The following is a 15,458-nucleotide window of genomic DNA, read 5'->3' as shown; positions in this document are numbered from 1 at the left end:
CTAGATTTCTAGGGTTTCCCTTACTGAAACTGTTCCGATGACCCTCGACACCCCATCGTTGGACAAATGGTTATAGTCAGCCAAACTGGAATTTCATTTTATTCGAGCTGTACATCTGGTGCCGGCTAACATGCAGATCCCGAGTGCAGCCACACATTCTGATTATTTTCCATTAGCCATTCCGAGAACAGCAATGGCAGTCATTCCTTGAGATATCCTGCCAGTGGAGCACTCCCCGCTCCGATACTTTTCCCATCCGTTGAGGCTGACAAAGTTTTGCCGAGCTGCAGGTCTTGAAAGTGAAATGGCGATGGCCCGGCTTGAAAGCCCCCCCCTTTGAGTGCCGTTTATGGGTGCATTTTATTAATTCCAGCGGCGGCGGAGGCGGGAAACCCGAGATGAGGACTTGACGGGCCAACATTGGCTAAGTAAATAAGAGGCAAATTAGGCGAAAGGCGGGCAAAACTTTTCAATTGAAGACAGAACAGGGGTAATTGGGGGATCGAGGAGCCGGGCTAACAACGTGTTCCGGTTCAGGAAACATGCAGCTGACATCCATGGGTAAGGACTCGCACACACGCTGCAAAAAAGTGGAAAATCATAAACAGCAAACAAAAGAAGAAAACTGCGAGCTTGTCATTTGAGTCTGAAAATGTGAGCAGAATCCAAAGCAATGCGATGTGGTGAGGTGATGTGGGAAGTCGGGAAAAGAGAGCTGAGGTGGGGAGACATATGTCATACATGCAAAGCAGTGGTGTAGAAAAGGGGTCTTAAAATAGAGGATATGAAAAACTAATCATAAAAGGATTTAAGACATGTTAGATAATAACTTAAATAAAAAGCATATAAGTAAGGGCTGAAAAAATATTAAAACCTCTTTATACAAAATCGTCACCACTTTTCTTACTAAGAAAACTAATCAGAAAAGGATTTATAACATGTTGGGCAATTTGTGTAAAAGCGTTACCATATATTTGAGGACACAAAACTTCTTAGACTTGTAAGCCCCCTTGAAGAAATCCGCAGTACGCCTCTGCAACCACCCACTTTCCTTCGCGAATGTGTGAAAATAATAAACGACTTTGGCACTCTGAGGAGCCGAGTGACGATGGCGAGATGGCGCTGCCACGTTAGCAAAAGTGCGAAAAAATAAATAAAAGCGCTCAGCTGCTCAAGACAAACAGATGCCTCGGGTCCTGCGACACCCACACACAGATACGCACCCACACAGAGGCAAATTACTTTCGCCAAGGCAACATTTAGCACGCTCGAAGACAGGCAAATCAGCAAATAAACATGGTGCGCAATTGGACAAATTCAAACAACAACAGAGCCGTCGAGAACCGACAGATGCTGCCAGCCCGAGGAATAGCAAAAGCATATAGCATATATATATACTTTTTGTGCCAAAAGCAATTCATGTGCATACTGAGGGCGGCATGAATTACTTGCTGACTGGAATACAAGCTACTACTCCATCGTACTCCCCATATCTCACCTACTAAAATAGCTTTTTTTCGGGGCCATGCTTTCGATTTTCCCGGAAGGTAAGCTGAGATATGAAATGGGGTACTTAAGCAACAATTTGCAAATCTAATGCAATGTTAAACCAAGCACTCGAAAGTATTTACAGATCAAGAACATATTTGATAGCAGTTTAAAAAAAATTGTCGGTAATATATTAGCCAAAACAAAACTTGTAATACACAATTTGGAAACTGTTTACATAATCTGTAAATGATGTATTAGCTTAAAGGCAAACGATTCGGAGAGCAATACAAATCACATGGGTTTTCAAATAAATTTTCAATTTTAGGTGTCTAAAAGTATGCAGCAAAAGTACAACGAAGTTCGTTGCATACTTTTAGACACCTAAAGTGACATTTAATATTGATTTCAAAACCCCAGTGATTTGTGCGAAGGCCAACATTATTTCAGGTAACTTTAAAGTAGATTTCCTTATTATTTTATAAAAATTACCTTAATTGAAAGCACTCTTTTCGAAGTTATCGATAGAGAGCCAGTATTGCTGACTGGCTGGTCCAACTTTGATATCCTGATATCCTCGTCTTTGCCATTTCCTGATGGCTGACGGCTGAGCAGGGTCAAATCGAATCGCCTTTGCTTTGACCAGTTGCCTCGGCACTTCCGGTGGCATTTAAGAGCCGTATCCTGCAGTACCCTTGATTAACTGGCATGAAAGCGGCTACGAGCATGATATGCATATTCTTATCGGCCAAAAATCATCCGTCGAAAGCCACAGCACGAATAAATAACCTTTTTAATGCGGAAAATCTGTTATTGAATTGGTATATCGGTGGTGTGGCTCTTTATTTTCCATGTGGCAAATTATATTTTCCCAGAACTCAAAGGACATCCGTTTCTGGTCAGGCACGGAACATCAATCGAGTACGGCGTAATTGCAACGCACTTATGAAATTGCCAAGCGCCCGAAAAAATAAATTATTTGTTTTCACTTTTGGCTCGACGAGTGGAATTTTAAGGAGACCCACATGTGAGTGTGTGTGGAGGGGAAAAGGGGGAACAGGAAGCGGAAATGAATTTATGAAATCATTTAAACTCAATTTACGACATGAATAAATAAAACAAGAATCTGGCGCCCGGTGACACAGGTTGCCTTTGCACCGTTTCTGTTGCTTTTCCGCTTTTCCCGGCTGCATTTTCAGTTTTTTGTTGCTGGCGCCGTGCAAATGGGACAACTTTTTTTCCCGTCCGGCCGCAACATGGCAATTTCCGCCACGTCCAGACAGAAAGTACTTATTAAGCATTTTAAACAAGCAATCAAACACTCGTTTACCCCGCTCACCTTCTATACCACCTCTATACTTTTCGCAGGATATTGGATCTTTGGAGCGCAATTTTGTGATACTTGGGTGGCCTTTGATGTCATGTGCTCGACGGCGTCAATTCTGAACCTGTGCGCCATCTCGATGGACCGCTACATTCACATCAAGGATCCGCTCAGGTGAGTGATTGTCAGGATTCCTGTCACATGCATTAAGCATCCAATCCATAACTAATTGTCCGGGCTGTCGGAGTTCGATGGTGGAGCGAAAGACCTCCAGTCCCCTTATCGATTCATTAATGTCATCCCATTGCAGGTGCTCTGTATGCACGTTACTCATACGCCGCGTTGACATGCCTGTCACGTTTTTGTGCTACAGCACTCGAGTTCTTTATGGCATTATAGGGGCTCATTAATCGACGCTCATAATTGTTTCATTAGTAACAGATTTATGGCGCATTACGAGGGTTTTTGCACTTCTGCGGCGAGGCGACTTCATCTTCAAGTTGGCTAAGCACTTTCGGATCAGCGTTTCAGCTGTGGTTTTGTGGGGGCGAACTTCGGCCAAGTTCAGCCAAGTCATTCTCATTGGGTCTCGGGGTCAGGCCAACAAAGAGTAACAAAAGAAGTGTCATTACCAGCTGGTTAAAGTGTTTGTGGTGGCAGTTTGGGTTGCCCTGCCAGATTGGATGAACAATGTTATTATATAAAATAGTTAGAGTTCTTGATAACAGAATACTTCCAAAAAGTTGTTTCATCAAAGAGTTATATTTCGGTATCCCAGGATCTAAATTTATTTATGATACTCATGTATATTTTTAAATTAATTATATTTCTTGAGACCCACATCATCCTAAAAGAAAAAGGTACAGTTTTTGACATCAAAAGAGGGTTGACAATGTTTAAAAAAGCGTTTATTTATATAATAGAATCATTTCTGGATTCCAGATCTTAATCTATGTTCAAATTACCCCCAGTTGTACTTTTAAATTATTCACCATCTTTAGTAGTATTTTGGTAAGGTCTATAAATTTTTTAAGTGAATAGAACATTAAAGTGCTTAGAAATCTAGAAGTGTTTACAAAACTTATTCTTAAAAACAAAGAAGTTTTTATTGCAATCCTACAAGTTATAACAACTTTAAGAATTCAACTTGCTAAGAGCTATCAGGTTTTTATTTTGGCAAAGGAATTTATAAGTGCAAAACTTATACCTTATGATCTTAAATTACAAATTTACTGCAAAAGTTTTCTAATAACTTAGAAATGTATTTTGAGTGGTTATGGCTTGGATAGCTATGCAAAATCACTGTTTATAAATACTTTTCTCCATATGGCAGCTGTAAAATTGTAATTTCAAACTTGTTAAATAAAGTAGCATTCCTTTTAAATTCCTCAGCTTCACATCGAAAGTATTTTAACCTTTGGCCAGCTGGCCTACATATAGCCCACATTTTTCACACCCTCTGGAAATGACTTCATCTGTCAGCGGGCTGAGGGCTGCCCAAATGTTCCATTATCGCAGTTCAATCTACCTTGTGAATCCGGCCCGTTGCTCCAGCTGCGCTATCCCGGCAGGAAGCCCCAGAGACAATCAAATTCTGCTGCCTCAGGTGCTGTGTGTCCTTGTGTATCTGTGCATCTGTGTATCTCTGTTCCTGTGTATCTGTATCTGTGTGCTCCTTCCACTAGGACAATGACAATGAGCTTGTCCTGCTGTCGTCGTGGCCTAAAACGCTGCCAGTCAGCCATGTTAGTCCGCTTTGTAGTCGGCAGTCGGTAGCCAGCAGTTGAAATTGATTTCCAGTGGCGAGCAATTCGCACAAAAGCAGTCCAGTCAGTCGAAAGTCTGCTCGGTAAACTTGAAACTAGTTCATCAAGTGCCCCCCTTGTCAGAGCACACACCCCCATCCCCTTTTCCGGCTGGACCACAACAATTGTGTGTTAATTAAATTTTCAACAATGCCTCGGACCCCACAAGTGCCATCCAACAAACGCTTTTTCGGCAGACGAATATTACATTTGCGGCCAAGAACAAACGCACAAATTTATTATGTGTCAGCAGCCACAGCTGAATTCCTTCGTATGGTGGTTTTCGAGTGGGTAACCCTTTATCTATCCGCTTTTCTATTTTATTTTTTGATGTGTTTTCACTGAAAAAAATCATTAAATTACCCTCAGTTCAAAAACTTTTGTGGAAAATAAGTATGAGGAATTTGGGAAAAAACAGGAACTTTTTTGATGGACTTTGTTGTCTTAATTTGGAACTGTTTGGAAGAGCTATCGACTCTCGGGTAGATTTGCGAAACTAAATATTTTGGCTAATTTTGGCATTTATAAGGGGTACATATCCATTTTTAACAAAATGTGGTCAAAAATAATGTTTCCAGATACGGATGGCCATCAATTGTCAATTTTTTTACGAAGATAACTCAGTATGACACTTCATATTTGGACCGTTTGTTGAATTAGTTTTGACCCAAAACCCAATTAATTTGATAAAAAAAGTAGGATCATGATTTTTTGGTTAGCTTTTTATTGTACTTTGTTTAGGTAGGGTAATTTCAAGAAATACATTTACATAACAACCTTTTAATTACTGATGAAAATCGACTTTTCTGTTGAAAAGTTTAGAAAAGAGAGCAAATATTTTTCAGACGAAACATTTTTAAAGAGTATCCTGAATCCTACAAACTATAGTCACATTATAAAATTATTTAAATTTATGGATTTGAGTTCAAATAAGTTTTTTCTGTGTATAAGAGTTGTGTTAAAAATGACGTTGGTCAAGTCGCTGACAGTCGCAGAGCGGGGAGTTGGCTTAGAACGGAGCGACCCGACGAAATGATTGCATAAGGCCTTTGGGGAAAGAGGAGATTGTTGCGGGCGAATAAACGAAGGGGGGGATGGGGTTGGAAAATGGACAACGGGGGGCAACTACGGCAAATCGAGACAGTTGCCAGCCCTAACCCACAGCGCCATGTCATGAAAGAGCCATAATAAATCCTTTGATGCTATTTTCAGCCAAAAGCCAAAAGTAGAAAAATATTTTTTCCACACCGCCCCCTTTGGCTGCTGGCTGTTGCTTTTGCCGATTCTGTTGCCACCTGGGGTAAGCTTATTCGCTTATGGAAAACGACACGACATTTGTGTTGTATGTTGTCCCACCTATCCCACCTGCCTCACCTGAATTTTCCACCCACTTTTCCATCTATCTGTGCATCTTTTGTGTGGCCGGGTTCACGTAACGAGTTGGCGAGCGTATAACGCTTCATTGATGTGGCAACTTGATGTCGAGGCGAGCTGAAAATTCAGATTGCAAATTTTGTATGCCACGGCAAAAGGATTTAAATGAGCTCGGGAGGGGCAAAGGGAGGTGCAGGGCAAATGACAGTTTTCATGGAATATTTTTCCTGATTCTGAATTCCGTTTGTCCTTCGGGAGCGGGTAAGGTTCAGATGGATAGATGGATGGAATTGAAAGTGAAATTAAGCACGGCGAAGAGATAGATTTTCCGCAGGAGGAAAACGTTTCATGCTCGACATCGGATGGTTGATGATGGGTGAATGACACAAATTGCTCGATTGATCTTGATGTATTGAGGGGGATGTCTACTTTACATGGGGTCTTGCTTACATTGCGAAATGATGCAGCTGCTGAGAAATCTATAAAAGCTCGAGGAATATCTCACTACTGAGTAAATAATCCATGAATAAATCAAGTGGCGGTACTTAAAATCGGAGATATAAGTACATTTTATTTATCTTATCCTTTGCTCAATTTAATGAAATGGTTTTAATTTGCTAGCTGCCAGAAAAAGTTAAGCCTAAGTTAAATTGTTCGCTAAGATGAATTGATTTCTCAATGCCATATTAATTTTTTTCATCAAACGACCAATTTATCGGGAACATTGCCTCTAGTTAACAGTCAGATAAAACGAAATCGGATATTGTTTTTCAAAACAGTAATTTATCTCAATACCTAAAGTTAGCATGACATTAAGAAATCGGGCCTAAATGTAGCAGGTAAGGTAACAGAAGATGGTTAGATTGCTTTTTAGCTAATTTTAATGTTTTCCCAACTCTATTTTCTCAACATTTGCAATTAATTTGAGTTTAAAATTTGCAAGTTCCATTTGCAGATTGGCAAACTCATTGATAAATGTTACCGTAATGTAGATGTTGCCCTTCAAACGCTGATTAATCCCGCCCAAGGCTGTCCAATATTAATTTGAGCCCTTGGGTTAATGACATTTGCATAAAACGCCCTTTGCCTTCAAGTCCGCTGGCCATTGCCTGGAAATTGAGTTTAGCCACCTGGATTCGTTTGCATTTGCACCTGGGGGCCTAGCTCGCAGATTCCACCGCCCACCTAGACTGCTCAGGTGCCCGAGACATTTAACACTTCAGATGTCAAGACGTCGCTCACACCATTCTCTGTGAACCTGAATCTGATTCTGAATCCGAGTCTCAGTCTGAATCTCAAGGAGCTGAACTCAACTGCCGGCGGGAAAATTGCAGGGAAAACTCAGCGCAGCGCAGAGATGGTCGCTTTTGTGTTTGTGAGAAATGGTAACTGCGATCCTTGGGATGCGAATGTGCCTAGCGTACACATTTTCTAGTCTCCCTCTTTATGTAAATCTGATTTATTTGCATGTCAAAGTGGAGGCAGCAGCGCTTTTTTTTCAGGGGGCAAAGTTCACGCGCCGGCGTCTCATTAAGAGTCGAGAGCCACCACCCCCAGGAACCCCCAAGATCCAGGACCATTCATCTAGGACCTGTCCCTCGGCCGACAGAAGGAATCGCTGAATCAGCGTGTTTTCTCAGCGTTTTAGAATAATTGCAGGCGTTTAATTTAATTGCGCTCGCCTGGATTTTGCGAGCCGGGAAATTGGCAAAAACAATTTGGATAAAAAGCGCGTGCAAATTTAATTAGTAGCAGACAAAGTGAAGATGAAGCGGCCAAACCCGACCGCCCCTCTACATTCAACCCCTAGCAAAAATAACGAAAATGAGAAATTTTCGTATTTTATGTGACAAGTTGATGCCTCTGCCGCTTTTTCCCCTTTGTTTTTTCACTTTTTGTTTGGCCCTGTCGTTGACTTTGGCGCCTGTCATCATCGTAACTGTCAGGCGCATATGTGAAATTCATTTTAAACTGCAATAAAAACTGAAAGAACAATGAAAGTTTGCCGCAGGCAAGAGGTTCCAGCGGGGGAGTTGGCTTTGGCAGCAGGTTGAAGCAGTTTTGATGGGCGGTACATACATATAAGGGTTTTTGGCCGAACAACGGAAGGCACAACACTTAAACGCACACCGCAAAACCGGTTCGAGCAACAATGACGCACCTGGGAACTTTTTGTAATTGTATTTTTCCACTTGTCCTGGTCGTGGTTGAGGAAATGCTACCCCGAACTATGGGGTTGGACCCCAGAAAACAGTAGGAGATCATTGGGGACTCCTAGGGCGCTTTTATTGTACAAGATTGAAAATTGATGGGGGGTTGATAAATCAATGGGGTACGAAAAGCATTAAATTTTATTCAGCAGAAGAATCCTTTCTACTTAACCTTATGCTGATTTAGCAAGTGAATTGGTAGGGGTTCTGTTTTAAACAAATTTGAAATCATTAAAATTCAGATATTCTTAGTAAATATTTTTAAACAGTAAAATTACAATTTCATAAAGTCCTCGAGCGGCAGTAATTTGAAAATTCTATATTTTTTTATCAAAGCATAATACCTTTTCATAGATTTTAATTTTGTTTCCAACCATTTCGAAAGACTAACAAAAATGCGGGTCATTGCGAATATATTCTTATATATATTTTGACCCATTTCAAAAGAGCAACTAATATTCATGTCATTGCGAAAATAAATAGGACGTAGTAAATACATTTTCTGTTTTTTTTCAATATTTTAATGCTACCCGAAGTGAATTTTCCCAAAGCGATCCATATGATCTTTGACCCACTTGAAACCCTAGCCCACTTTCTTAACCTTTTGACCCACAGTGCCCTGAGCACGTGCTAGCAATGACAGTTGCGAAAACGCTCATAAAGAGTCATCAAATTTCAGATGCCAAAACAAAAGCGGCCAAGCTGACGTGGCAGGAGCTGCAAAAAAAAGCAAGGGGGTGTAAGAGGCAAAGGAGCGACTCGAACTATGCAAATGACGGGACAAAAACCAGGGAGGGCGGTTTGTTAGGGGTTTGGTTGGTAAAGGAGTCCTGGGCGGAAGGATCGTTGTGCGTGCCTTGCGGTAATTTCTTGAGTGCATGTGGGACAAACACAAAAGCCACCGCATGCCACGCAGCCAGTCAAGCCGGCAGCTTCGATAGGAGCGTTAAATGCAAATGTCCTTCGCTTGGAGCAGCCTGCTCCTACCACATCCTCCCACACACACACAGTCACACAGACCTGGCACACTCTCACACACGATTTCAATTAGCCCATCGATGGCTGATTGGCTCCTCCACTTCCGCCCAAATCGTGTGTCACCTAATGGCTGCAGCTTTATGTGCATATATCAAAGCGCTCCCCCAGCCACTCGAAGACTCTGAATTAGTGCAGGTGAAAGCCCAGTGATGGTAAGGGGCCAGTGGGGATGCTGACAGTCGTCGATGTTGTTCAGGGGCAATAAATTCTCGACTCATAGGAATACATAAATATTAAGCCGTCTATTCACTGGGAACCTTTATTTACATCGTATTGCTTACAAAGCTTTTGTCTTAGTTACAATATAAACAAAATACAAGTTTTACATTTATTTTTTTTAAGTTCTCATTCTAAAAGTCAATCTAATAAACTATATTATAAAGACAAAGAAATTTACATTTTGAATTTTTGCTAAAATAGTTCATTGTAAATAGAAATGTACTTGTAGTTATTTTTTAGAAATTTCAAGATGGAACTTCAAGGTTTTGAACAGAAGATGTGGCTTACATATTTTTAGTGAAATTGATTTTACAGTTTAAAATTATGTATTATAACAAAGTACAGTATTATTATTATTATTATTATTATTACAGAATTAAGATTATATTGAAACTGAAAAAAAAAAATTTATTTTTTCTGTTATAAACTGAAATCTTTTTTTGACTCGCAAAAATTTTTGAAAAGTTGTAGTTACAAGAAGTACTTTGATTTAGAATTTATAAAGAAGGTTGTTTTTTACCCAAATGTACGTTTAACTTTACATATTATTAGGAGGTACATTTTTTCTACACCTTGTACCTTACCCATATTCTTTTCTTTAGCCTGTTGTACCCCAACTAGGTAAATAAAAACAGTTCCCTTGGCATCACTACTCACAGGTGAGTGGATAGGCGGCAAGAGGACTCAAGCTGCGGGCTTTCGTCACATGGAAATCAATTTTCGTGCCGAAAACGAAATTGAATTTGTATGTGAATACAATTACATAAACTTCCGTTTCCGCTCCGCCATCGTCCTTGAGCGTGAGTGTGTGTGAGTGCGTCTTTGTATTGAAATCGAATTATTCTGTTTGATTTCCTGCACAAGCCAAAACGATGCGGCATATGGCACCAGAACCGGGGATCCGAATTTTCCGTTGGGGGTTTCGGATTCGGGTTCGGGTTTGAATTTGGGTTGGGTTGGGGCTTTGGTTTTTGCGTTCGCTGCAGACTGCTCATTTCCTGATGTAAAAGCAAAATCGAAGTGCTTGAAAAAGGCAGCCATCGAGGATGATTTGCATATGCCATTCGCCGCAAACCGTGTGCGGTTGTCTTTGGGGTTTGTGGGGCGATTTGTCGCCCGGCCAGGGAGAGTAATTAATGACATGCGGCGCAGACCAGGAGCACCTGATCCGGAATCCCTGATCCGGGCTGCTGTCTGGGAATCCCTCTTGCGGGTGGGCAAGGGGCCGGGTCAACACTTGTCGCGCACACCCGAAAATGATGTTGTCTAATGGCTGCTGGGCGCTGAGGGATTGCCAGGAACATGCAAAGCCACAATCAGGACATCGGGACATTAGGACACCGGGACACCGGGACATCGGGACATGGTCCATGCCCGTGTTGTTCGCGCCCCTGGTTCCGCCCATTTCACGTGTTGCTCCAGCTGTCGTCCACTTAAAAAAAAAAATCTCCAAAATTATTTACAAGGTGGGGTTATTATAAAAAATAATTGTCCCCAATTTAGGGATACTTATTAAACTTTTTAAAATATTCCTTAAAACAAACTAGATTTCAAAGATGTTTAAAAAATGTTACAGTGGGCTTAACATATTAGGCAAAAAACGCTCTTTTCAGTACAAATTATATTAAATATACTTTTAAGAATATTTAAAGAAATTGATTTGATTTTGTACATAAAGATTGTACTTAAGTTTACCTAAATGTTGTCCTAGAGTACATAGTTGTTGTTTTTAGAGTACATAGAATATTTATTGCTTTTTGGATTCCAAGCTACAAAATAAATAATGGATAAGCTTACCTAAAGAACAACTTTCTAAACTTAAAATTTCATTTGCAATTTATTAGTGATTTTGTTACATAGGTCACTGCCAGTCAGAGTTTTGACTTTTACACGAACTGTTAATTTATGTAATGGGGCTTACTATACCAACTTTCCGATTAATTAAACAAGAGCTTTAAAACCCCGAACTTTAAGCGAAACTTTTCCCGAGTGTGGCTGCTCCTGCTGCGTGTGTGTGTGTGTGTGTGGGTGAATCCTTTGCCGCTCACCGCAAGGGCAAAAGGACAAAAAGGGAAACGCCAGGAGCAGCCGGGGAAGAGGATGGGTTACAGGAGCAGCAGGCATGGCGCGTGTATTTCCGCTTCCTTTGCCGCAAATTGATGCAACCCTTTGACCTCTCGACCCCCGCCCCCCTCCTCTCTTGCAGATACGGCCGCTGGGTGACACGACGCGTGGCTGTCATCACCATCGCCGCCATTTGGCTGCTGGCCGCCTTCGTCTCGTTTGTGCCCATCTCGCTGGGCATCCATCGGCCCGACCAGCCGCTGATTTTCGAGGACAATGGCAAAAAGTACCCCACATGCGCCCTGGACCTCACGCCCACCTACGCCGTCGTATCGAGCTGTATCAGTTTCTACTTCCCCTGCGTGGTCATGATTGGCATCTACTGTCGGTAAGTCACAAAAGTCAGCCCGAAAACCTGAAATGCCGCGTTTCCGCAGCCCAAAAGTTCCCTGTGCATAAAACATGAAATGCATAAAGGAAGTTATTTTCGCAGCTGCAATTATGTAGATACAGAACCTCAAGGCAACGAAACTGCCCCAGGCCAAAGGAAAGTTTTGCCAAAATATCTCTACAAATGAAAGCAAAGCCAGAACTCGAATATTTTTATGAGCTTCAAAACCACCAGAGGCTTGGATGCAAGTCTTTTTTTTCGACAACTTTTTATTTACCCTTTAAAACATAGTTATTCCACCTTTTCTATATATTTTAATAAAAAATATAATTTATTTAAAGAAAAAAACCTTAAAATCAATGAAAGTTAAAATAATATACTCGAATGCTAAGTAGAAATATTATATATATAGCCTTTTATACACAGTTTTCCCCCTTCTCTATATAATTTAACTTCACATATAATTCATAAAATATTTTATACTTAATACAAAAGTACCATAAAATCAACGAAAGCTAAAATGTGTACCGAATAGGATCAGTTCCTTCTCTCTTAGCATATAAGTGCAAGCATTTTACAATACCCCTTGCAAGGGCACCAAATAGCAGCCGGGAAAAAAAGCGGAAGTCGAGGCAGAAGTAGTAAAAAGTAAATAATAAAATGCTGTACAAACTGACGAAGTTTGCTACTATCGCATTGCTGAATATATCAGAAAAATGCCGCAAGGACCTGGGCCCCTGATGGCCGCCAGGCACGAGAGAAAAATGGGGAAACTGATTGGGGGCAAGGGGTTTGGGTTGGGCTTTTGGTGGGGGTTTTGGGTTGTGGGTTGAACAAATAAGCGCACGCATTAGTGTCCGTCTAAGTAATCCCCAGGAGCTGGCAAAAGACTGGGGCGTGTGCGAAAGGACCAGGACCAAGGACACTCTCATTCTCACAGAAACGGCAACAGCAACAGGATAACAGCCATCGCTAGATGCTCATCAGCGTTTCGGCCAGCGGCACGTTGCCATTTTAGCTTAACGAGATTTGCAGCCAATGGCCAGGACTCTCATCCCGCATCCCGCAAACGGATTCCCATCGGAATTTTCTATCAAATTTCGGTTAAATTGCAGAATAAATATACTTTTATCGTCATAATTTGTGCCTGGCCTGCCTCGGTCCTGTTATCCTTTTTGTGTGGCCACTGGTCAACGAGCAAACACTCACAGGGCCAGACAGACACATATGCTTGTTTATTTGTTGGCCGAGGAGTAATAGGTGGTAGTGGGAAAAAGGAAGGGGGCGTGGCAGCTTAGAGAGCGACTCAAGTGGAAGATTGGATATGATAGCCAGACATTGCGTATACGCAGCGTGTTTCCTTTGGTTATTGATGTGGACAGAGCCATTGTTGTCGGCCTCCATTTAATTGACATGCCCAGGGACCCAAGTGAATAATTATCATATCAATTACAAGCCGTAACCAGTAGCCAGACAACCCGTAACCAATGGCGAAATAAGCAGAAATAAGCATTTGTGTCGAGCAACAATCAAGCCCGGCTATTCATTAGGTGATAAATAATTGATGGTATCTTGCTTACACAAGAACTTACAATAAACATTGTAATGCAAAGCTGTCATTGTGAAAATGTTTTTGGCATTCCTTTACTTTGAATTTCAATTGTACTTAATGACTTTGCAACTTTGATTGTTTTTAAGGTACTTCAGTGATTTAATTTCTGGATTTTATCTTCAAGGCAAAGCATTTATAAGTATTCTTTAATAATATTTTTGTTTTGCTTTAACTTTATTAAATCCAAGCTATGAGTTCAATAAAAAAAAATGAAAATGTAACCTTGATACCAATTCGATATGGTGACCTGCTTTTAAACTTTGGAAAATATTCCGTTTTTACCAATTTTCTTTAATGGGCTTCTTTTATCTTTAAAGAAGTTTGAGTGTACTTAAAGACTTTAAATGTATTATTCTTTTTAAGATTTCTTGTTCTTGTTTCCCAAATTATCACACAATAAGTAAATAAGAATTTAATATTGTTTCGTTCTATCTCTTTAAAACCTTTAAAAATACTTACATTTTTTTAAGCCTAATCCTTGATAATGAATACATTAAATAAGATTTCCATAAGTAAGCATTCTCTACAAGAATTTTCCGAAACACAAAGTATACAAATAAAAACGTAAATGCATAATAAGTAATATTTAAGGCCCCTAATCCCCCATTTCCTCCCCAGATTATACTGCTATGCCCAGAAGCACGTGAAGTCCATCAAGGCGGTGACCCGGCCCGGCGAGGTGGCCGAGAAGCAGCGCTACAAGAGCATCCGGCGCCCCAAGAACCAGCCCAAGAAGTTCAAGGTGCGCAACCTGCACACCCACAGCTCGCCCTACCACGTGTCCGACCACAAGGCCGCCGTGACGGTGGGCGTGATCATGGGCGTGTTCCTCATCTGCTGGGTGCCCTTCTTCTGCGTGAACATCACGGCCGCCTTCTGCAAGACCTGCATCGGGGGCCAGACCTTCAAGATCCTCACCTGGCTGGGCTACTCGAACTCGGCCTTCAACCCGATCATCTACTCGATCTTCAACAAGGAGTTCCGCGACGCCTTCAAGCGCATCCTGACCATGAGGAACCCCTGGTGCTGCGCCCAGGATGTGGGCAACATCCATCCGCGGAACAGCGACCGCTTCATCACGGACTACGCCGCCAAGAATGTGGTGGTGATGAACTCGGGTCGCTCCAGCGCCGAACTGGAGCAGGTGTCTGCGATTTGACCAAAAGGCTGTCGCTGCTGTCTCAATCTCTCCGCCGGCGGTGGTGGAGCAGCCACTTGGCTGCCCTGCGGATGCGGTGGCCTCCGGGTGGACGACGACGACGATGGGGCGCTGACCACGCGCTATGTTCCATGAGATTCGGTCACGGCGGCCACCGCCACCATTGTGGAGACCGTGGAGGCCGCGCAGATGGAGACGGAGCTGCTCTAGGCCGGCAATTGGGTTCCTAAGATCCAGTCTCACCACAGCTTCAACCGTAAGCAATCCCAGCAATCCTCTGCCCCGATCCAGTGGACATGGAAACCTGTAAGTATTATCAGCGCGTCCCCGAGACTAAGCAATCAACTATGCGTATACTTAACCGCACTAGTATCTAGCTGTAGAACCTAAAAAAAAAAGAAAGGAATGAAAAAAATCGAAACCCAACCCGAAACGTGATTAGGTCTAAGATCTTCAACCCGGCACCGAGGAGCTTCTAGTTAAGTTTCTGTTTGGATATTCATGGCGGTTTGGCTCCATGCAAATGCGATTATTATGGAGTGACACATGTCACTTCTCACTCACCCACACAAACAAACACAAACGCACACAAGAAGACCACTCATACTGCTCAGCAAAAAAAATGGAGAGAAGAAAGCGCTGCATACATCGCGGCGCCCTCATATTGGAACCGCTCTACATTTGATTTATTGATGAGAATTTATGGCCATTGAGCGAACAGTGCTGCCAGCTGCACTCGTAAATCATGCAAAATGATTATTGTTGTTATTACTA

The 15,458-nt window shown here is 41.9% G+C and overlaps 1 protein-coding gene across 2 annotated transcripts in view; it reads left to right on the top strand.

Moving 5' to 3' along the window:
- Positions 1-14,802, top strand: part of LOC119560494 (dopamine receptor 1) — a 28,149-nt gene extending 13,347 nt beyond the window's left edge. For both annotated transcript variants that reach the window (XM_037873965.1, XM_037873964.1), the window contains exons 4-6: positions 2,857-2,986; positions 11,665-11,910; positions 14,144-14,802. In XM_037873965.1, coding sequence (XP_037729893.1) covers positions 2,857-2,986; positions 11,665-11,910; positions 14,144-14,684 — 917 coding nt within the window. In that variant the 3' untranslated portion in view covers positions 14,685-14,802. The remainder of the gene's footprint in view (positions 1-2,856; positions 2,987-11,664; positions 11,911-14,143) is intronic.
- Positions 14,803-15,458: the final 656 nt, after the last annotated feature.

Source organism: Drosophila subpulchrella, unplaced genomic scaffold (assembly GCF_014743375.2).
Source record: "Drosophila subpulchrella strain 33 F10 #4 breed RU33 unplaced genomic scaffold, RU_Dsub_v1.1 Primary Assembly Seq354, whole genome shotgun sequence".
In the NCBI taxonomy this organism is placed as follows: domain Eukaryota; kingdom Metazoa; phylum Arthropoda; class Insecta; order Diptera; family Drosophilidae; genus Drosophila; species Drosophila subpulchrella.
The sequence above is the reverse complement of the archived record's forward strand: the minus strand, read 5'-3'. Positions and strand labels throughout refer to the sequence as shown.